Source organism: Aquarana catesbeiana, linkage group LG02 (genome assembly GCF_042186555.1).
Source record: "Aquarana catesbeiana isolate 2022-GZ linkage group LG02, ASM4218655v1, whole genome shotgun sequence".
Lineage (NCBI taxonomy): Eukaryota > Metazoa > Chordata > Amphibia > Anura > Ranidae > Aquarana > Aquarana catesbeiana.
The window spans coordinates 429,827,618-429,852,188 of record NC_133325.1 but is presented as its reverse complement, the minus strand read 5'-3'; the positions used below and the strand labels follow the sequence as shown (position 1 = coordinate 429,852,188).

The 24,571-nt window shown below is 41.2% G+C and overlaps 1 protein-coding gene across 3 annotated transcripts in view; it reads left to right on the top strand.

The window, feature by feature from the left end:
- INPP5B (inositol polyphosphate-5-phosphatase B) overlaps nt 1–24,571 on the top strand; it is a 170,192-nt gene that overhangs the window by 116,269 nt on the left and 29,352 nt on the right. For all 3 annotated transcript variants that reach the window (XM_073615509.1, XM_073615512.1, XM_073615511.1), the window contains 7 exons: nt 6,663–6,827; nt 11,252–11,353; nt 14,469–14,583; nt 17,858–17,974; nt 21,364–21,551; nt 22,975–23,086; nt 24,256–24,365. In XM_073615509.1, coding sequence (XP_073471610.1) covers nt 6,663–6,827; nt 11,252–11,353; nt 14,469–14,583; nt 17,858–17,974; nt 21,364–21,551; nt 22,975–23,086; nt 24,256–24,365 — 909 coding nt within the window. The remainder of the gene's footprint in view (nt 1–6,662; nt 6,828–11,251; nt 11,354–14,468; nt 14,584–17,857; nt 17,975–21,363; nt 21,552–22,974; nt 23,087–24,255; nt 24,366–24,571) is intronic.

The following is a 24,571-nucleotide window of genomic DNA, read 5'->3' as shown; positions in this document are numbered from 1 at the left end:
GATCCTTATCTTCAGAAACTCTGATCATGACATTTTTCATAGCACTTTCCAGGTCTAGACCGGTCCCGGTGAGGCATTTCCCAAATTGGGATCTCTCGGTGGTTCTGCAAGCTCTGGCAAAAGAACCATTTGAGCCTTTACAGGCCATATCCCTAAAGAATTTAACTTTGAAGACTATTTTTCTGGTCGCAATTACTTCAGCAAGAAGGATTAGTGAACTGCACGCCCTATCAGTAAAAGAGCCTTTTTTGTCAGTTTTTCCTGATAGAGTTGTCCTTAAAGTAGATCCGGGGTTTTTGCCAAAAGTGGCAAGCTTTAGTAACAGGTCTCAGGAGATTACTCTACCAACCTTTTCTGCTAACCCTTCGGGTGCAAAGGAAGAGCAGTTTCACAATTTAGACGTAAGACGTATCCTATTACATTATTTGGAAGTAACAGGAGGGTTTAGAGTTTCAGATTCATTATTTGTTCTTTTTTCTGGAAACAAAAAAGGCCAACAAGCATCGACGGCATCATTGGCTAGATGGCTTAAGACAGCTATTTCTGTAGCCTATTCTCAAATGGGTTTATCTTCCCCGCTGGGAATTAGGGCTCATTCAATGAGAGCTCAGGCCACTACATGGGCAGAAAGAGCTGGTGCCACCCCAGATCAGATTTGTAAGGCGGCTACGTGGTCAAGTTACTTAAGGTTTGTCCGTCATTACAGACTGGATCTCCTATCAGCAGGGGATCAGGCTTTGGGCAGTAAGGTTCTGCAGGCTGTGGTCCCTCCCTAGGGGAGTAAGTCTCTATTATCCTCTCAAGTGCTGTCCTGAAAGACGATAAGGGAAAATTCAAGTTAGACTTACCAGTAACTTGTTTTCCTTGAGTCTTTCAGGACAGCAGCATCCCGCCCTATTGTTTATATATATATATATATATATATATATATATATATATATATATATATATATATATATATATATATATACTGTGACTAATCATATCTCAATTATGTGTTCCAGTTTGGGGCCGGAGGTTCTCTACTACTACTGACAATGTGTGGAAAGGAGCCTCCTTTTAAAGTTTGGTGGAAGAGGTGTTTCCTGTTTGCAAGGGGAGGAGTCACTCTCTCAAGTGCTGTCCTGAAAGACTCAAGGAAAACAAGTTACCGGTAAGTCTAACTTGAATTTTCCCTATCATTTCTGCTTGGATCTTGTAATCTTCAATTCTTCCGCAATTTCGCCTCAGTCTCCTAAGAAATGACAACTATCCTGAAGGTTTAAAGTGATTGTAAAGGTTTAGTTTTTTATTTTATTTTTTTTTAAATAATAGACATGTCATACTTACCTGCTCTGTGGTTTTGCACAGAGAGGCCCCAACCTCCTCTTCTGAGGTCCTACACTGGCTCCTCCTGCCTTCCAAGTGCTATATAGCAAGCTGATTGTCATGGGGGCACTTGTGCAGGCTCAGTTCCGAGTCTATGGACACATACTAAACGGCTGAGCTCCGCCCTCCCCTCTGCTCACAGGATTTGATTGACAGCAGCAGGAGCCAATGGCTCCTACTGCTTGCGAGCCTCTGGTGAGGAGATAGGAGAGAAGAGCAGCATTTCTGCAGACACAGTGCTGTATCAAGATTGGGCTCAGGTAAGTATTTAAGGGGGGCTGCCATGGAAAGGTTTTTTTACCCTAATTAACAACAATAAGCTGTGCTAGGTATATTAATAAACTAATACAAATGTGATAGCTGCTAGCACAACATTTCTGGATATACAATGTAAAATCTCTAAAACTTAACCACTTAAGGACTAGCCTCGTTTTGGATTTTAGGTGTTTACATGTTTAAAACAGGTTTTTTTTGCTAGAAAATTACTTAGAACCCCCAAACATTATATATAGTTTTTTTACTAACACCCTAGAGAATAAAATGGCAGTCATTGCAATACTTTTTTTTTGCAACGTATTTGCGCAGCGGTCTTATAAGCGCACTTTTTTTGGAAAAAATTCACTTTTTTGAATAAAAAAATAAGACAACAGTAAAGTTAGCCCAATTTTTTTTATATTGTGAAATATAATGTTACCCCAAGTAAATTGATACCCAACATGTCACGCTTCAAAATTGCACCCGCTCGTGGAACGGCGTCAAACTATTACCCTCAAAAATCTCCATAGGCGACATTTAAAAAATTCTACAGGTTGCATGTTTTGCGTTACAGAGGAGGTCTAGGGCTAGAATTATTGCTCTCGCTCTACCGGTCGCGGCGATACCTCACATGTGTGGTTTGACCACCGTTTTCATATGTGGGCGCTACTCGCATATGCGTTGGCTTCTGCGCGCGAGCTCGTCGGGACGGAGGTTTTTTTTTTAAAAAAATTTATTATTATTTATTTTACATTATTTTATTTATTTTTACACCGTTTTTAAAAAAAAAAAAAATTGTGTCACTTTTATTCCTAATACAAGGAATGTAAACATCCCTTGTAATAGAAAAAAGCATGACAGGACCTCTTAAATATGAGATATGGGGTCAAAAAGACCTCAGATCTCATATTTATACTAAAATGCAATAAAAAAAAAAGTCATTGAAAAAAATGACATTGAAAAAAATATGCCTTTAAGAGGCGTGGGCGGAAGTGATGTTTTAACGTCGCTTCCGCCCAGCAGTGTCATGGAGACGAGTGGGCGCCTCCGCCGCTACTGACGGCTCCGGTAAGCGGCGGAGGGCACCGGATTGCGGCGGGAGGGGGGGGGCCCCTCTCCCGCCACCGATAAAAGTGATTTCGCGGCGAATCCGTCGCAGGGACCACTTTTATCAGAAAGCGGACCGCCGCACAAAAATGGGGATACTGGGGTTATGGCAGCTAGCTGCTGCCATAACAACGATATCCCCCTTCAAAGTTTGGACGTACATTGGCGTGCGGCGGTCTGGAAGTGGTTAAGGTGCAGCACTTTTAGAGTATAGATTTTTTTACCTTCAAATAAATGTGAAAAGTGTGGCGTGCATTTGTATTCAGCCCCCTGAGTCAATACTTTGTAGTAGGGATCGACCGATTATAGTTTTTTCGGTGCTGATACGATACTGATATTTTGGCCACCTCTCAAGGCCGATAGCTGATATTATGTGCCAATATTCTGTACAATTAAAATTGTTCTTTTTACACTGTTATTGCTGTCACAAGGAATGTATACATCCCTTGTGACAGCAATAGGCTGTGACAGGTACTCTTTATGGAGGGACCGGGGGTCTGTAAGACCCCAAACCCCTCCTCTGCACTTGAAAGCATTCAAAATGTCAAGATCTGCATTTTTGAATACTTTCTTTTTTTTTAAACTGGCACCTTTTAAGATGCCAGTAATCCAGGAAGTGGTGTCATGACATCGTTTCCTGGTTACTAGATCCGAGACCGGAAGGAAGCATCTGCTTTGTTCGGTGGACGTGCTGGCTGGTTGCTCGGCCTCCCGGTGGGACGGGAGAGCCCGGGCGAGCGGCGGAAGGCAGCGGGAAAGGGGGGTAAGGGGGAAGGGGGATGTCTCTTTCTGCTGCTTGTAATAACAGCCGACCATCTGCTCTAAAGAACGGTACTGGGGTGGTGCCTGCAGCTGCAAGCCCCTTGAAGCAATATCCGTAATATCGGTCTAGTTTGCGACCAATTTTTCGGAAAATGCTGATATCGGCCTGCAATAATCGGCCTTACCGATAATCGGTCAATCCCTACTTTGTAGAACCACCTTTTGCTGCAACTATGGCTGCAAGTCTTTTTGGGTATGTTTCTACCAGCTTTGCACATCTAGAAAGTGAATTTTTTGCCCATTCTTTGCAAAATCAGTAAAGCTCTGTCAGATTGGATGGAGAGCGTCTGGGAACAGCAATTTTCAAGTCTTGCCACAGATTCTCAATTAGATTTAGTTCTGGACTTTGGCTGGGTCATTCTAAACACATGAATATGCTTTGACCTAAACCATTCCATTGTAGCTCTGTCTGTATGTATAGGGTCATTGTCCTGCTGGAAGGTGAACCTCCGCCCTAGTCATACCGTAAGTCTTTTACAGACTCTAATAGGTTTTCTTCTAAGATTGCCCTGTATTTGACTCCATCCATCTTCCCATCAACTCTGATCAGCTTCCCTGTCCCTGCTGAAGAAAAGCACCCCGGCAACATGATGCTGCCACCACCATGTTTCACGGTGGGGATGGTGTATTCAGGGTGATGTGCAGTGTTAGTTTTCCACCACACATAGCGTTTTGCTTTCAGGCCAAAAAGTTAAATTTTGGTCTCATCTGACCAGAGCACCTTCATCCACATGTTTGCTGTGTCCCCCACATGGTTTCTTGCAAACTGCAAACAGGACTTCTTATGGCACCAATGGCTTTCTTCTTGCCACTCTTCCATAAAGTCCAGATTTGTAGAGTGCATGACGAATAGTTGTCCTATGGACAGAGTCTCCCACCTGAGCTGTGGATCTCTGCTGCTCCTCCAGAGTTACCATGGGCCTGTTGGCTGCTTCTCTGATTCATGCTCTCCTTGCCCAGTCTGTAAGTTTAAGTGAACGGCCATGTCTTGGTAGGTTTGCAGTTGTGCCATTCTCTTTCCATTTTTGGATGATGGATTGAACAGTGCTCCATGAGATGTTCAAAGCTTGGGATAATTTTTTTTTTTTAACCTAACCCTGCTTTATACTTCTCCACAACTTTATCCCTGACCTGCCTGGTGTGTTCCTTGACCTTCATGATGCTGTTTGTTCACCAAGGTTCTCTATCAAATTTCTGAGGACTTCTCAGAACCGCTGTATTTAATTTGTATTATTATTTATGTAGATTAAATTACACACAGGTGGACTCTACTAATTTGGTGACTTCTGAAGGCAAATGGTTCCACTAGATTTTAGTTAGGGCTATCCGAGTAAAGGGGGCTAAATACAAATACACGACACACTTTTCAGATATTTATTTGTAAAAAATTTAAATTGAAGACCATTCATCATTTCCTTCCACTTCATAATTATGTGCCACTTTGTGTTGGTCTATCACATAAAATCCCAATAAAATACATTTACAATTTCGATTGTAATATGACAAAATGTGGAAAATGTCAAGGGGTATGAATACTTTTTCAAGGCACTGTACAACCATTTTAGTTTTAGGATTAAAATCAGTTAAGTTTTTGTTACCAGTCAAGGATATATGTTTGTGGAGGGCCATCTGTGACAAAATCCACTAGAAATCATTTTTTCGCCCAATTGTCTTCATTCACTGTGCAATTTATATTGTATAAACAGTGTAGGCTTGCTAGTTTGGTAGTACCTGTAGATGAAGAACACAGTCTTCAGGAATCTCCAGATTATTAGAGTTTGACTTGTATTCTTATTAATATTAATGCAAACTCTCTTAGGATCTTAGAAAATACCAATGTGGTCTCAAATATACAGTTCGTCAAATTGAAATTTAAGACCCTATGATAAAAAAACTGTCTTAATCTCCAAAAAAAAAACAAAAAAAAAACAAAACAAAAAAAAAAGACCCTATGATAAAATCTTTGATTTCAGCTGGATCATGCTTTATTCCATTCATCATAATGTATTACAATTCATGGTGTGTTTGTTTAATGCCGCGTACACACGGTCGGACTTTACGGCAGACTTTGCCCGGCGGACTTTTCGACGGACTTTACGACGGACTTTCTGAATGAACGGACTTGCCTACACACAATCCCCCAAAGTCCTTCGAATTCGTACGTGATGATGTACGACCGGACTAAAACAAGGAAGTTCATAGCCAGTAGCCAATAGCTGCCCTAGCGTGGCTTTTTGTCCGTCAGACTAGCATACAGATGAGCGGACTTTTCGACCGGACTCGAGTTCGACGGATTGATTTAAAACATGTTTCAAATCTAAGTCCGTCCAACTTTTGAGAAAACAAAGTCCGCTGGAGTCCACACACGGTCGAATTGTCTGACGAAATCCCGTCCGCTGGGCAAAGTCTGCCGTAAAGTCTGCTCGTGTGTACGCGGCATTACAGTTTATTCCAAGGGTCCTCAAACTTCCAAAACAAAAGGCCAATTCACCGTACTTAAGACTTTAGGGGAGATATACTGTAACCATTGGGAGTAAAAAAATTCCCAGCATCCGTGTTCAGTGGGAGTAAAAAACCCCTCAAGTTTTGTAGTCACCGGGCATAAAAAGTGCCCCAAGGTGGGTGGGCAGTGGGCAAAAAAATGACCTAGCAACTGTGGTCAGTGGGAAGAACAATGGTGTCCAAGCATTGATATCAGCGGGAGGAATAGTGCCCCATCATTGATGTCAATGAGAGGAATAGTGCTCAGTCACAGGTATCGGGAAGGAATAGTGCCCAGTCATTGGTGTCAGTGGAAGCACTAGTGTTCCATCATTGGTGTAAGTGGGGGAATAGTGGCCCATTGTTGGTATAGAAGGATTTGTGCCCCCTTGTTTATATCAGAGGAAGGAATAGTGGCCCTTCATTGCTGTCAGTGGGAGGAATAGTGCCCCATCATTGGTGATGGGGCACACATTGTTCATGTGTGAGGGTGGAATAATGACCGAATGGCTGCCTAAAAGCAAGCTAGGGCCACATTCTAGCTGTAATTTAGAGACTGCTGGTCCATGCTTACCTTTACATATACACAAAATATTTGTTAGTAACAACTTTATTTTTATTTTTTCTAGACATAAGACAAAATCGGACATTACTGGCATGGTGCGGTCAGCAGATGTGATCTCCGTTAACAAGGCAGAAATGCTGCCTATCTCTAAATTTGGATTACGGGATAATTTAATTAAGTCAGAACTCCTGAAAAAAGAAGATACATATACCTACATCCAAGATTTCCGGTAATTTTTTATATTTTTTCATTTTTTTTTCTGCAGGAGGTAGAATGCTTTTCCATGTATAATATAGGCATTGAAATGTTTGTTTTAGAAAAATTAGCATTTTCCTTTGTACCTTACCTGTGTACAGTGTGTTCCCAATGGGGTAAACAGGTAATATAAAACTATCCATGGGTAACATATGTTGCATTTTATGATGGGAATTATTGGTTATGATTACAAATATCTTCATTACTGTAAAACCATATTGGTAAATGTTAAGTAACTTAACTAGTTACTACTACCTGCATCTGATTCCTTTTCCTTGTTGTTTTTGTTATCTGGAAAAACTTAAAGCGGAGGTTCACACAAAAATTGAACCTCCGCTTTTCGGAACCCTCCCCCCCTCCGGTGTCACATTTGCCACTTTTCAGGGGGAGAGGAGATGGAGGTACAGATACCTGTATAATACAGGTAGCATAGACTCCCGCGGGAGTCTATGCCTCTCCCCCCCCCGCTGTCTGCTGGGAAGCACACGGGTCCCAGAGACAGCAGGGACCATCCAGATTGCGCAGCACAACTTGCGCATGCGCAATCCATTTGTATCCTCTATTTTACATAAATGTAGCTAAAATGGCTGCTTGAGTTTGTGTGATAAACAACTACTTTTTATAAGTGAATATGCCTGGTCTTTTACCAATGCGTTTATCAAGACAATTTGCCAGACAATTTGCCATGTATATGAGTGTAGCTTTTTGATAAGAAACCCTATATAGGGCGCTGATACTTATTGCCAGAGCATACACTGACTGGCTTTATGGGTGTTGCTCTCCCGTAATTACGTGTTTAAATAAATATTAATTTGGAACTCATCTCATCTGAAGGTTATTCCACATGTTTTTCCTGTCAAAGAAGGAACCTGAGATAAAATCTTTAATCACTTCTGTTCGACCGCCCTGTTGGAATTTAGCTGCTCGATCGGCTCTGCAGGCTGAAAGTGTGTGGCTGCTAGCACAAATGAAAGTGATAAGCTCTACCTTCCGGTATGGGCCATAGAGTGTCAATTCTACAACTGGGTTTCTTCTCACCATTCTAAAACTTCCAAATACCACAAAGACCGGAGCTTGACTGTAAACTTCAAAATCCTTTGATGTTAAAAGTCCATAGTTCAGATGGTAATACAAGAGCTTTTGTACCATTGTCTTGACCATGGGCCTTTAATAAAAAAGGATTCTGAAGTTTACACTCGAGCTCCGCTGTTTGTAGAATTTGAAAGCATGTGCCTACTGCTTTGGTCTCTGACATTAACTCATCTCTTTTGCTGGCCAGACCCAGTGCAGTGCTTTTTAATGATACCTATTTCATCATTGCGGGATGTGCTCTGCATAATGATAACTCCTGATTGGTCTGTGCTAATGTCAATCATATGCCATCATCATGCAGAGCACATCCCACAGTAATGCTGAATAGCACTGCTCCAGTTAGCAAAAGAGCACAGTTCATGTCAGAAAAGTAAACCGCATAGACTAACAATCCCTGACCCTGCCCAGCAGACATAAAGTGGCCCCTAAATGCTACACTTAACAACATGTGTTCTGCATTGCAGGGTAATTCATTTTAGATATAAAGCACCTGTGTTGTACTATGCTGCAGTGCATGGTAGTGCACAGCATTAGAAAAAAAGAGTCATGTGCGATTTTAAGCACGTTGGGATGCTTTGAAAACCCATTCATTTTTTGTTAGAATAGGCTGCCCTAACGCAATACATATTATCACACAACATAATGCATGATAAAGCATCGCAAAGAAGAAAACAGGCCCTGCAAATCAAATATGACTTTTTTAATGCAGTATGCTGCAATGTATAGCATGTTCATTGTGTAGTGGGTGTAGTTTGGGTGCGTTGACTGCTAATATAACAGTACATTGAGGTGTCATTCAAAATCAATAGCACCACAGGGTGCACACAGCAGTGCATGTAATAACAAGTTGCACAGACATCTTTTTCCTAGGTGCAATGTAATGTATTAATAGCACAATGGTGAAAATTAAGCCATTGTGCATCCCTCTAAACATGTTTGTGGCCCCTTATATTTACTAAGTTGACCGCCACTGTTTTAGACAGTTGTGGTCTTCAAACTTGTAGCAACAGTTTGGGGAACACCCCCTTTCTGTTCCAGCAAGACAAAACTAGGTGCATAAGGACATGATTTGTTGAGCTAATGTTTAGGTACTTGAGTGGCCAGAACTGCGCCAACTCACCTGATTTCAAATTCTCTTTTGGCTAAATAGGCGCAAATTCCCACCAATACTCTAAAATATTTTGGAAAGCCTTACAAGAAGAGTGAAGGCTATTATAGTTGCATAGTGGGGGGGGGGCACTACTGCACATTCATGTCCACACCTTCATAAAGGTGTGATGGTCAAATACCCAAAATCTTTTGGCTTTATAGTGTATGAACTCACACTATAATGTAGCAAAACTGCAATTGGCTATGCAGCTTGAATTATATTTAACATATAGTGCCAGTCTCATATGTATGCGAAACAAAGGTAAATCTTCCTTTCAGCTATGTGCTATATATTTTTGGCAGCATATACATATTATGTATGGCTTTTGTGAAAGAAATGTCTTGAACAGTACAGAGCATTGGATTACTTGGATCCAAACAGCGGTTTGCAGTGTATCATAGAAAATATTGAATATACTTGATATCAGAAGCTAATCTTGGTTCATGAGCTGTTCACACTTTTCATAAAGGAAATGTATACAGTATTATTACTGTTAATGTTTGGGCAGGTAAATATAAAATAATATCTATGCAGTATCACATAAGTTTTATATTCACCCATTTCCAACAGAGCTCTATCCCGTTTACAGAGCTCAGTCGCTCAAGCTAAAATTTACACACAACCAAATAAGCCTGAGGGGTGACTCATCCCCTTTCAGCCTCCCTGCTGCTCTGTTAAGACCAGATGACGATTCAATTAGAGAAGGAGACTAAAGACAAATTGTGGTACCAATAACAGTGGAAGGCATTTCTGTGTTATTGGTACACCCTGTATCCAATATTATAAAGGGTATAAAACTTTTAGAAATGTATAAACTTTGAAAAATGAAAAATAAATATCAACAAAGGATTTACTTTCTTTGAAAGTACTACTGCTAACATTCACAAAAACCTATGTAATGTATCTATCTATAAGTGCATAAAAAGTATTTTGGGAGTTTATATAAATTTACTTTGCAGCTTTATTTTGTCTTTACTATCTACTTTGACAGGCTAATGTAAACCTAACCGTTATCTTTTGGTTTTCTGGGCAGGAAGTCAGCTGTGTCAGAGAAACTCACTCTACCAAATCATATTTAAATGGGTTCAGTTTATAAAAGTTTACTGATTTATCCATCAATATTATTAATGAATATTGGTAAAATTGTTTTACATTAACCTATATAGAGTTTACATGGTCACATTTTATAATGAGTGTGTCCTATGCCCAGTTATATAGTGAAATGCATTTAGACTAAGAACATCAAAGGTTATATAATGAAAATCTCTTCCTGCTTACCCTCCTGGCATCCTGTACAGGACAGCAGGAAATTGTCTGTAGCCACCGTGTGCAGAAACCCCGTGGCTCAAAGCATCACAGCCTTAAGCCTGGTACACACTAATAGTTGTTTTTTTTTTTTTTTTTTTTCAATCCAGCGGGTTAAACTAAAAAACTGACAGCTCCGGTCAAAGCCACTGTGCTAACAGTTCCCCGCTGAGCTGTTGTGTTCTGACGGGGGTCCCCCCCCCCAGCCATAACACTCAGGTCAGCACTCTCAGCCATTGGCTGACGGGAGACGGTCAGCTAATGGTTTTCCAGCATGCTCGTTGGGCCAGCTTCTGTCGGACCAGCTGACATACACATGGGCCGAATGTCAAACAGTTTTTATGTCTCCCAACATTCGGCCCGTGTGTTCTAGGCAATAGGGACACCTCATCTCCCATCCATAGTATCTTTAACTTCATATAGCATATAATGGCTATTGTTGAGCGGGCAGAGCATGGCCAGTGTTTTACCAAATCCCTCCCTCAGACACGTGCCAGTATTACCACTGTGCTGCCTTGAACAGAAATTGTACCTAGAATAAGGTAAAGAATTAAAATAGTGATGACATTTTTAGAAAAAAAAACATTAGTCCACTTACATTACATTGTATTTTGGATGGTATAGTTAAGCTTTAAGGGTGCACATCAACTAGTGACTTTACGGAAGTAGGAAAGTGTCAGCAACTGTTACCATGTAACACCTGATTTGTATGCTGTGGCTTACATCTGACGGTTGGCATGATGACTAATATCTGTTCTTTAGGGAATTGTGCAGTTATGTTGATCATTTATGTCGGATCTCATACCTTACTAAATGTTCCATGGCTCAATTGTAGCTCTGTCTTTGTCTAGGTTTTTTGTAGGCACATACAATGTGAATGGACAGTCACCAAAGGAAAGTTTGCAACCATGGCTAACTACAGATGTTGAACCACCAGATGTATACTGTATTGGGTATGTATTATTAGTTCTGTATCTACTTGTACAGTAGCTTTTAACTCATTCTCAGCTGTATATACTACATCAGTACTGTGAAAGTGATAACATCCTTTAACGGCAGACACTAGTTTGTGCAACAAACTTTCTCCAGCTCCACTATCTCTACCTAAGAAGATTTCTCACCTCCAAGCTCTTATGCACCTGATGTTACAGCTTCACAAAATATGCTTGCCAGTGTCGATATGCCCACTTCTGCTGTGTGCAAAAGCCTTGGTATTGTCACACTGTAATCTCTTCCATCTCACCATGCCTATTTAGATTTAATGAGACCTGCTAAATATTAAAAAAATAAAAATATTCCTAGTTTATAAACAAATAGAATGAGAATCACCAGTTTGTTTCTCCTGCTCTAGTTTTGGAGCAGGTGAGGCACAATTTGCACAGGAAGAAAAGCATAGGTTGGCATGAACTGAGACCAGGGAATTATCAACGCATCTGAAGACAGTGCTGGAAGATCCCTGTTTCTGTTCACAAACCAAGGTAACTTGTTGAATCTGGAAGTCACAATACTACATCTAGGGTTTCCCATCTCTGTCATATCAGGCTGAAGATGTTGGTGTGAAGAGTACATTCCCCTTCATCCAGATGGTGATGACTGAGGTAATCCACCTTTCAATGTCCACTTCTTGAATGTGGACAGTAGAGACCACTGGGCAGTGCTTCTTCAACCATGAGATGATCAGGCTTGCTTCCTTCAAGGATGCCCATGACTCCTGGTACCCCCATGGTGACCGATGAGAGCCACAGGTGTGGCACTGTCTGACTGCATCCCAATTGGATGTCCTTGCAGAAGGGGCGTCAAGTGGTGCAGAGCCATTCTTATTGCCCTAAGCTCAGGATGTTGATGTGGAAATTGGCTTCCTCCAGTAAACATGTTCCCAGAGCTGTAAGATGTTTGTTTAAAGTGGAACTAAAGTATTGTGTTAAAAATGTGAGCAGGCAGGCTGTTTGCTGCAGAAAAGACATGCAATGTCTGTTCTGCAATAAAATAAACCTAAGTGCTTGCTTACAGTCTTTCTTAGCTGTGCATGCACAGCTCAATATACATTTTGGCATTGTGGCTGTGTGCCGGGATGACTGAATTCCTCCACATGCCCAGGAGTAAGGTCATCCGGCACCGGACGATCAAGATGGCCGAAGACTGACACCCAAAAAAAAAAAAAGGGAAAATAAATTGCCGGCACCGACGTGAGTCCTCTTGGGCATCAGACCATTGGATGTCAGGTAAGAAGCACGTACTTTCGTTTTAGCTTTGAGGTTGGCTACGCTGGAGTCCGCCTGCTCAGCAGAACCTGGTGCATAGACATACTCCAGCTACTGGCAGATGACATCTGGTCTCTTCCCAACAGGCTAGACCTGCTGTCTTATGGCCCTCTGTTCCATCTTAATTCTCAATTCATAAGTCATTGGTTTTAGCAGCATGGCTGTTGACGCCCAGGTCTTAAGGGACAGAGGGGGTCTGTAAGTCTGTCATTCCTGCTTTACTAAAAACAAGAAATGCCACTTACAGAAAGATCTAACATCATACCTGGAAATCCTTCTGCTGTGAACACAGGCACTGGTTTTCAGCCTTGCCTATTCTTTTCCAAAAACCTCTGGCCTCACCCTTCCTTGTCAAAATCTTTATCGAAGGTGTATCTCAAATCAGGCCCTCCTTACAGCCTTGAAACCTCAATCTGGTTCTCTCAGCCCTGTAGAAACCACTATTTTAGCCTATCAGGGAAGTTCCCTTAAAGGATCCCTCATGCAAAGTTGCCTTCTTGGTTGCTATTACATCTTTTAGACGTGTCTCTGAGCTAGCAGCTCTCTCTTGTTAGGAGCCATTCCTCATTCTTCACAAGGACAAGGCTGTCTTACACCCAAGGCTATCATTTCTTCCTAAGGTGGCATCATTCTTCCACCTCAGTGAAGACATAGTCCTTTGTACCCTGCTCCAAAGCACCCAAAAGAAAGTGCTTTTCACTGCCTGGATGTAGTCACAGCCATCAGAGTATACCTCAAAGTAAGCTCCTGCACTTTTACACACCTACCCCAGCTTGGTGTTGTTTCCTGGGACATCAAGCCCATGTCGCCCCGCTTTGTAAGGTCGCCACCTGGTCCTCTGTACAGAATTTTCAAAATTCTACTAGGTGGATGTCCAGTTTTCTGCAGATGCAGCTATTGGAAACAAGGATCTTGCAGTGGCATGCTGAAAAGTTGGATCTGTTTGATCTTTGTTCTTGTTGGGTCTGTTGGCACAGTTTCTGTTTCCCTAGTTGTTGCCCACTCTCTTTCATTGCTCGGGGACATCCCAGGGTTCATGAATAATCAGCATGTGTCCTGTGAAGTACAATTAAGATAAAATAATTTTTGGCTTGCTTGCAAATTCCATATTTTGGAGTACTGTACTGGGCACAGGACACCCTTCCATTTATGTGTTACTCTGCATTGCTTGCTACAAAACAAAGGGAAAGCTTGCCAGTGTCCAGTCCCCAGTACCATCCTATAACCCAGGGACTTTAAATAGTCAGCCTGCGCCCTGTACTGTACTCCAAGTAATGGGTTTTACAGGTAAGTCAAAATTAATTTTTCTTTAAAAAGACACTAAGTTAGTAATATAATAATAAACACAACACAAAAAGAAATATCAAATATGACAATTCATTAAAGTTAGAGAAAAAGGTTTGGACAGGCATGACATATGGAAGTACCTCAGGGAGACTCAATTCACACATGGAAAGAGAACCATATTGTTGTAGGTAGAAAGGATAATAAAAAAAGGGGGAAAAAAAAAAAGGTAAAGCTAAAAAAGAAAAATAGGAAAGAGGTGAAGGAACAAAAGTAAATAAAGTGATGTATTATGTAAGGTGAAAAGTTATTGGGGGTGTGGGTGTTCCACAATACAGGAACCCCAGAAAAGCGATAGGTGGCCCACTAAACTCTGGTTTTTGCTCACATACAAAAAAAAAAGCATACAGTGGTTCCGGTGACATGGAGAATCACAGCGCTGTCCAACTCTGATTAGGCCAGGAAACCTGAATAGGGATAGAGTCTGCTTATGAAAGCATTAATTAGTCTTCTTTTGTCACAGGTTTCAAGAACTTGACCTAAGCAAGGAAGCATTTTTTTTCAATGACACTCCCAAGGAAGAAGAATGGTTCAAAGCAGTATCAGAAGCATTACACCCAGGAGCCAAATATGCAAAGGTATGGATATTATACACTTTAATATCTTTATACAGAACTCCACCTTTCTAAGCATGTTTCATACTACACCCATATTTAGCATGTAACATGAAGCATGGTCAGAATCTGAAGCTCCCGCCCCCTGGCCACCACCCCTTTTACAGAAGCCAGGGGTGCTTCTCTTGGTCAGCACCTGTCAAATTTTTAATTGGTGTGGCTGTGTAAGTCTCCCCTTACACAAACAAATCATTCATTTACACAATATGGCCATACACAATATACGAAAAATCGCTTGAACCCATTTTCGAAAAACGAACATTCGGCCCCGTGTGCTAACGATAGTGCCATCATGTGATAAATCGTTCAATGGGCATAAATGAATCGATTTTTTTTTTTTTGTTTGTTTTTTCACATTTTCACATTTACCTAGTGCAAACAGTTTGGACGGGAAACACATTTACCTTTCAATTCATCGTTCGTTCGGCATAAAATTTCCAAACTTGTCCTTCTTCTTTTTTTTGGCTCAAAAACATCCCAACCGATTTGTGCCCATTAACTGGCCGAAAAACGAACAAACTGTCTAAATGACCGAATTTCGGCTGATTTTTCGTATAGTGTTTGGCCAGCATTAGAGTCTCTACCATTGCAGGAAAGGAATTGAAGTTCTCAATAGATCACAAGTGCAGTGTTGTCAACTTTGCAGATTGTGTACCAATGCATTAGTGTAAACTTGGCCTGTTGGTGTGAATGGACCCCCAACATGATGTGTGTATAGAAGTTGTTGTAGCTCTTTATTGCTCCCTTAGCTCCCGTTCACATCGGGCCGAGTTGACATGCGATTTGACATGTAAAATCAAATGCCAAATCGGCGCCTATTGCCGGCAACGGCACTGTCCAAATCCCCCCCCCCCCCAAAGTCAGACTGAAATGCTCGCACGAGTTGAAACCCGCATTTTAGTGTGAACCTAGGCTAACTCATGTCACTGCTAACAACCACTGGATGGCAGTTGTGAAAACTCAGACTTAAAGGGGTTGTAAACCCTTGTGTTTTTTCACCTTAATGCATCCTATGCATTAAGGTGAAAAAACACCTGGCAGTGACCAGCCCCCCTGTTTTATTTACCTGAGCCTTGGAATTTCATCTGGCGGGCAGCGCTCTACCTCTGCCCGGGCTTCTAGGCTCTTGATTGGATAGATAGCAGCGCAGCCATTGGCTCCCACTGCTGTCAATCAAATCCAATGACGCAGGACCCCGGGGGGCAGGGCCGAGTCATACATTCGACGGCTATGGACGCCGAATGCTGGACTTGGGAGTGCACCCGCAAGGTAACCCCCAGGAGACGCTTCTCCTAGGGGGTTATCTGATGTGGGGAGGAGCTGCAAGAGACGCCGAGGGACCCCAGAAGACTGTGTTCGGGGCCACTCTGTGCAAAACAAACTGCACAGTGGAGGTAAGTATGACATGTTTTGTTTTGTTTTTTTTTTAAATAAACAAAGCTTTACAATCACTTTAAAAACAGGGTTTAACACTGTTGTTTTTTTATTTTGTCAGTGGATCCGCACTACAGGGTATATTTGCAACTGCAGCCCCCCTATGTAGGCAGGGGACACTAACGTATACCCCCAAAAAAGATGATTATAAAAAATAGGGAGTGGCGCTGTGCATAAGAGATTTGTTGGCATATATTGATTATCTTAATTATAGTGATGGGTGTGTCTGTGTAACATACTATAGGAACGACAATAAACGATAAAACTTTGAGTGCAATAGTGTATATCCCACATAAAAAATTGGTAAGTGCTGATTAATAAACATAAAAATAAAAATAAAAATATTAATATTGATTCAAGTAAATATTTGGTGTAACCCTAATCCCATATGCAAAGATAAACACTAGTGATCTCTAGTAGTAAAGTATAATGTAAGTATCGGTCTGTTATATGACTAGACAGACCCAAAAAAATTGATAAGTGCAAAAGTGTCAGGTGCAGTCCAATTGACAGTGTTCCAGCACCTACTGAATGGTGAAAGTAAACTATAAGGTAGAGAGTGTACACAACCCTCTATGGTGAAGTGCTGAAGATGCTCAAAAAATGTGTATGATTAATATATATATAAGGTGTATATATATATATATGTGAAATTTAATAAATATTGAATAAATATGGAAATAAAAACTTATTGTTAATAAATTAATATATATGCTTCTCTAATAGACTCGCTGTGATTTCAATTAATAACAACAATAAGTCTCATGTGAAATAGCAAGTGTTCATATGATGTCTTCCACCCGAACTCTTCCAGATTTTAAACACACTCCCCCTGATGTGATTCCACTCACCGGAACGCTATACCCCTGCAGGGGTATAAGCATAAGATGTTTTGTATTCCAGGTGCCGATCAAATCCGGGTGCCGGTCGAATCCTTGTGTGTTGGTATCTTTTTCAATCCGGTTCCTCGATCTAGGTCATCCACTCGTGCAAAGGAAGGAGATGGGGGGAAGATGATACTCCCCTGTTGCTATCCTATTTCCAACCGAACATCCGCTCCAACGTATTATATGAAAATAAAGAAGTGATCCACATAGCGTAACTCCTTTTAGATAAGTTTATTTGTGAATGCTCATATAATCCAAGGAGCGTAACCAATTCCAAGGAATGAAGTATAGATTTTTAAAAAAGGGGAGGGAACGTACAAGCTCTCTATCTCCCCTTGCTGTCCCGGGACGCAGCGCTGTTCGCAACTACCGCTTGCGTTCCACCGGTCAGCTAACAGAAACCACGATAACAGGAAGTGACGTTGTGCGTGCCAAGATAGTCCCGCCTTACGTGTTTCGTCACACGGACGTCATCGGAGGCGCTGCGATGACGTCCGTGTGGGATATACACTGTTGCACTCAAAGTTTTATCGTTTATTGTCGTTCCTATAGTATGTCACACAGACACACCCATCACTATAATTAAGATAATCAATATATGCCAACAAATCTCTTATGCACAGCGCCACTCCCTATTTTTTATATTTAACTGTTGTTTTTTTGATTATTTTGATGACACTATCTGACTGCAAGAACTATGATTTTTTTTCTCTCTTGGCTGAGGACAGCCAGTAGAAAAAATGAATAATTCCTTAATAGGTAAAAGAGGAGCGAAGGAAGTCAATGTGAATGTAAGTCAATTATTAATAGTGTATGTATACAAGATGTATCCCATGAAAGCTTTTAGCTATACTTGTAACAGTTAATTGCAGTATCATTTACTAAAGTGCAAAAACACTTTTTATATTCATTTTCAGATAAAGCTGATAAGACTTGTTGGAATTATGCTGCTGTTCTACATTAAGAAGGAGTTAGCTGTTCACATCTCAGAGGTAGAAGCAGAAACTGTAGGCACAGGAATCATGGGTAGGATGGTGAGTAACGTGCATAAAATGCCCTAAAGTTTTGTATTGCTGAAGGACTGTTTTAGTGAATGTAAGTCATAGGTTTCCTATATTCATTCCATCAAATGTTTTATCTAATATGTGTGCACCCGCATTTTTAAAACAATAATGTTTTACTACATTTGTATTATAATAACAGTTTCTACTGTGTATAAAATTTCTGGCTTTCTTAATCAAATTTATCACCTTTCTTCTACACAGTAAATGACAATTAGTATTTTTTGTGATCTTAGTGAATGTTTTTTTTGATTCTCCAGGGTGAAGTTACTAAAACAGGTGCAGCCAGAATCTGGTGCAGCTGTGCCAATCAACCAATCAGCTTCTAACTTCAGCATGTTCAATTAAGCTTTTGACAATAAAAGCTGATTGGTTAACTGCACCAGATTCTGTGTGCACCTGATTTAGCAAACACCCCACACTCTGTATAGGAAAGCTTAGCCGCCTAGCCTAATCCAGTAGCAACTTCACAGAATTCAAAGTAATGCTGGAGTTTATAGTCTTGAGATCTTGCTCATCGGGCCTGATTTACAGCAGGTCAGCAAGCCAGCTCTCTAAATCAGACTTGTACTTGATACCTTTTGGGCCAAAGGATATATATGAAATCTTTATGTACAATATTTTTTGTTTACCTGCTAAAATATAAACTATTTTCAAATCTATACTTTTAGCTCTGAACATAATACATAAAAAAGAAAATCTATGGAAAATACTATATTGTCAAAAGTATTGGGACACCTGCCTTTACACGCACATTAACTTTAGTGGCATCCTAGTCTGGATTCACACTTATGCAGTTTTAGTGCATTTTGCAGATTTGCACTACAGAACATGTTAAATGGACTGCAGTGCAAATATGCAAAAAGCACTAAAACTGCATAGGTGTGAATCCTGCCTTAGATCGTAGGGTTCAATATTGAGTTGATCCACCCTTTGCAGCTATAACAGCTTCAACTCTTCTGGGAAGGCTGTCCACAAGGTTTAGGAGTGTGTCTATGTGAATGTTTGAAACTCGCTCATCCATGTCTTTATGGACCTTGCTTTGTGCACTGGTGCACAGTCATGTTGGAACAGGAAGGGGCCATCCCCAAACTGTTCCTACAAAGTTGGGAGTATGAAATTGTCTAAAATGTTTTTGTATGCTGATGCCTTAAGAGTTCCCTGGAACTAGGGGGCTAAGTCCAACGCCTGATAAGCAACCCCACACCATAATCCCCCTCCTCCAAATGATTTGGACCAGTGCACAAAGCAAGGTCAATAAAGACATGGATGAGCGAGTTTGGGGTGGAGGAACTTGGCTTTCCTGACCTCAACCCGATAGAACATCTTTCGGGATGAATTAGAGCGGAGATTGCAAGCCAGGCCTTCTCGTCTAACATCAGTGCCTGACCTTACAAATGCGCTTCTGGAAGAATGGTCAAATATTCCCATAGACACTCCTAAACCTTGTGGACAGCCTTCCCAGAACAGTTGAAGCTGTTATAGCTGCAAAGGGTGAGCCAACTCAATATTAAACCCTAAGGACTAAGACTGGGATTCCATTAAAGTTCGTGTGTGTGTGTGTGTGTGTAAAGGCAGGTGTCCCAATACTTTTGACAATATAGTATTTTCCATAGATTTTCTTTTTTATGTATTACCTTCAGAGCTAAAAGTATAGATTTGAAAATAGTTTATATTTTAGCAGGTAAACAAAAATACTTTTGGCAATATAGTGTATGTGCCTTAAAGTGATTGTAAAGCTTTTTTTTTTTAAATAACAAAACTGCTATACTTACCTCCTCTGTGCAAGGATTTTGCACAGAGTGACGCCGATCCTCCTCTTCTGGGGTCCCCCCGCGGCACTCCTGGCTCCTCCTCTTCTCAAGTGCCCCCATGGAGAGCCGCTTTCCATGGGGACGCTCGTGCGGGCACGCTCCTGAGTCCTGCTGCTGCATCCATTGACACAGCAAGACTTGGCCCCTCCCCCGGCTCCTGTGTCACTGGATTTGATTGACAGCAGCGGGAGCCAATATGTCCAATGAGGACCCTAGACAGCGGTTGAAACTGCTGTGCTCGTCCCCGTCGCTGGAACGATTGGGCTCAGGTAAGAAAAAGGGGGCTCGGGGGGGCTGCAGCACAGAAGGTTTTTCACCTTAATGCATTAAAGTGAAAAACAGTGAGGGTTTACAACCCCTTTAAGACTTTACAACTTAAGCTGGGCATAGAATTTTGGTTGAAAGTTCGTATGAAAATTCTTACGAACATTCTCAGTACCTTTTGAATGTTGTTAAAAAGTAGTTCAAGATTTTGTTTGCTTCTAACATTCGATTTTGGAATGGATGGACTCTACCGAAATGAAAACCACATTTTCCTTTTTTCTCCTTCAAATTATTGTTACTGCGGTCCAAAATTAACATTGATTTGACTCACTAATGATTAGAGAACGAATTTATGACAAACGTAGAACAAAATTCTATTAGTGTATACCTAGCATTAGTCAGGCATAAATTACAAATGTAGCTAACGAAAAATAGTCGCACATTGGAAGTCCAAAATCTTGCTTGAATATATTCTTTGTTGTCAAAAATTTGCCAGACAAATACAGGGATTGCTGTTGACGCGTTTCACAAGCGTGTAGCTTGCTTGTTCACAACATATTAAAGCAAGATTTTGGACTTCCAGCATGTGACTATTTTTCGTTTGTTATCCATTGTGGACGCTGGTGAGCCGAGGTCTGCATCTTGTACCTATTTTTGTACCCGAAGATAGCCTAGAAACGGTGTGTCTTTTCCTGACTTTACAAATGTAGCTGATATGGTAAACAATTGTGAAAATTTTCAGTTCTGTTGTTGAAACCAGTAGTTTTAGTTAGTGATCACACACAACACCATTTTAAAAGGAAATGTTAGGGTGTTTTAAGTGAGCACAGATGGTCCAGGCTCTGCAGGGATCCTGACAACATGTCAGGATCTGCCCAGATGCCTGATGGGCAGCTGGCTTAGCCTCTCAGTGCATCACTTCTCCCCATTCTGGCACTCCAGTGAGTGCTGGAGGGGCAGAGCAGAGAGCCAGTGACTGACAGTCACAGCTGTCTGCTCAGAGCAGAGCCTAGAATTGAGCAGTCTTTGATCACTCAGTTCTCAGCTCTCGGTGTAAAGGTGGCAGGGAAGAGCTGCAGGATCAGATATATAATTCTCCATGCCAATGTAAACAACTGCAGGATCAACAATCTGCTTCTGCTTGCAACTGCGGTTGCACAGAAAACTGAGTATTTTTAAAAACATGGACCTCTTTCATTTGTGTAGAAGGCTTGCTTTTCCACTCTGTGACATATCTCAATGCTCTTTGTCTTTTGAGGCATTTATAGTACATTTATTTTTCAGGGTAACAAGGGAGGTGTAGCCGTTCGGTTCCGGTTTCATAACACTCACGTTTGTGTTATAAACTCCCACTTGGCTGCCCATGTTGATGAATATGAAAGGAGGAATCAGGACTTCAGAGACATCTGCTCCAGAATGCAGTTTCCAGAGGTGGATCGAACACTTCCTCCTCTGACCATTCACAAACATGAGTATGTGTTTCTATTCAGACATCTCATTACTTTCACTGTAAATACGTAATAAAGAAAGGAAGAACTTTAAAATGTGTAAGATCTAACCTCTCCTATGTGTTTGACTTTTTGATGAAGTAAAAAAATTAAACTAATAAGGGCCTCTTTATTTAAATTCAAGTGGGTAAGCAGGACTGTTCATCTGATAAGAATACACTGTCACACTTGAGCAAAAGTCGCAGTTAAAGAGTATGTCAAGGCAAAAGAAAAAAATGTATCTCATCCACTGAGGGATATACAAAGCCTTTAACCTTTTAGGTTATACTACCACCTGAGTCTTTCCTTTTACTCTGAGCATTTATGTTGCCTTACAGCCATGCGGTCGCAACATGTCTCATTATAGACACAAGGGAGGGGGACAGTCCTGCTGTACTGGTTGCTCCCAGCTCACACTTGCGAACAGCTTCATGGCTTTTTGCAATGGGCCTAGTGATAGTTCTGTGTTATGCTCTGCCCTTGGAAGTCTATCCTATCCTTGGAGTCATCTTTGGCTCTGTCAGGTGTGGCTAGATCCTCTCTCCTTTTGGCTGTGGTTTTCACCATGGTCATGCAAGAAGTTATGACCCAAAATCACCCAGTTCTTTGCTGAGTCTGATCACAGAGGCCACAAGCAAGCTTGAACGCCTGCAGATTCTTTATCTGATTTGCCTGCAGCATTAGTGACTTCCAAGCTATCTGCTGCAGAGACTGACTTCAGTCTTTCACCGATGAGCTCACCCCTGATGGGTCGCAGTCTCCTGCTATTACTCCCACATTAAAGAAAGGCTGTTCTTGATCAATTGATGGAGTACACCACTCGGAAACTAGAGGGTTGACCTGTTGCATCTACTAGTGCTGTTTCCAGTCCTGGGTCATTTAGAACTCCAGTTGTTCCCACTATTTTTCTGTGGGGATTGGACACATTCTGATTAGCTGATATGGAGGTTGGAAGCATCCTGGTAAGCTGTTTGGTGATGGTTGGATGAATTAAAGGTCTACCTCCTTCATTCATTACTTGTGCATCATTCATAGAAACTATAGAACGTCTGTGACTGGAGGAGGGGAGCGGTCATAGTCAGTACTGTTGACGAGCACATATAACAGGTCCCTTGGCTCTATTAACCTCCCCTCTGTACCAGAGGACTATGGCTGTGGGGCAGGGGGGCATCAGAGGACAGAAGATTTCAATCAAAGCAAGAGCCAGCACCAGGGAACATTACAATGATTGTAAATATTGTCGGTGCTGATTTTTTATTTATTTTTTCTAAAATTTGGCTTTAAGCTCTGTGGTAGATTTCACTTATTTCTGCTGATGATGAGTATTGTATGTTAGTGTCAGTGTTAAATGACCTTTGTGTGTATTACATGTTAATAATGGTGCAACATTTTGTTTTACATTTTATAGTGTTGTGTTATGGCTTGGAGATCTAAACTACCGGTTAAAGGACATAGATGTGGAGAAAGTAAAGAAACTTATTGGAATTAAGGACTATAAATCCATCTATGAGTTTGATCAGGTATGAAGTGATCCGGTATTGTTTAATACTTTAGAACTTAATGCACAAAGAGGATTTGGCTTGACAGGTTGAAAACAAGTATGTTTTTGCAGTAATTTTCATTAGGTTGTGTAACCAAACCTGAATCTAATTAGCTGTTTATACTCTAGAAGTCCTAAAGTGGATCAGCCATCAAAAGGTGCTAGTTATTACTTTTGGTAGACAGAAATGTTTTTTCTACGCCCCCCCCCTTATCTTGACGTGGTCCTAAAGGCAGAAGTTTTTTTATCTTAATGCATTCTATGCATTAAGATAAAAAAGCTGTGTGCAGCAGCACCCGTCAGCCTTCCTAATACTTACCTGAGGCTGAGCCCCATATCAATCAAGTGATGTTGCACGAGAGACTTGGCTGTCCGTGACTCTTTAGCGGACATTTAAGCAGGGATTGCTTGTAATGAGACCGATCGGTGCTGAATCCTATGGCTACGGAACCTTCACAGTTATTTTTACTGACCAATAAGTTTCCAGCATGGTGCTGTACAGGTCCAAAAAAGGGGGGGGGGTCGAGTCCCTGAGGGTCCAGTGCAGTGGTGGCGAAGCCTGGCTTCCAAGGTTCGCCATCACTGGTCTAGTGTGACATAGTCTGCCGTGTTGGGTGAAGATTGGGTCCTTGTTTTGTGGACAGGAATGTCTCTTGGTTCTCCCACTAGGGGAGTGGTGTGCAGTTTTCATGGTCCCTGCAAGTCCCCAGGGAGCGGAAGAGATTCAGTGGCAGTGTGGTTTCCCTGTGTTTCTCCTAGGGGGCTTTTTAAGTGAGAGTAATGTTGCTTCTCAGTATCTGCATTTGACTGCAATGCCTCTTTTGGTGACTGATGCATTTTTATTAGACAGGTAGATTATTGTTCAGCTCTGGGGTGCAGGGTTTACCCCAAAGTCAAGGAACTTAAAAGCCCTTAGTAGCAAAGCAAAATAAAGATCAGGAGGCTTTTCCGGTTTAAAAACAAAGTCACACACACCCTGTGGTACCTATTGTAGGCAGAACGCTTGTAATGAGACAATCCTATTAGTAAGTTTCAGCATTATCACATATCTTTTGTTTTGAATATTATATCAAGCTCTGTTTGAATGCCCTGTAAAACTAATAAGCAGTTTCACAGTCATATGAACTAACTACTGGTCTGTTATCTCAGCTGAAGCAGCAGAGGGAGGAAAAAGCAGTGTTTGATGGTTTCACGGAAGGAGAGATAAACTTTCAGCCAACGTACAAATATGATACTGGTTCTGATGAGTGGGATACAAGGTAAATCTATCAGATTGTAATTTTAGTTTTATCCTTTACTCATCTATACAGTATAGTTTTTAGGCTGATACTTTTTGCTTTTGTTTAATTATTTTTCATTCTCTCCCAGTAAGTTGTTCAAGTTTAATTATTGGCTCCTTGCTCTAAACCCCCTTAGTAATTGATACAATTTTTCAAATGGAATTTGTACCCTGTTTGATCACACT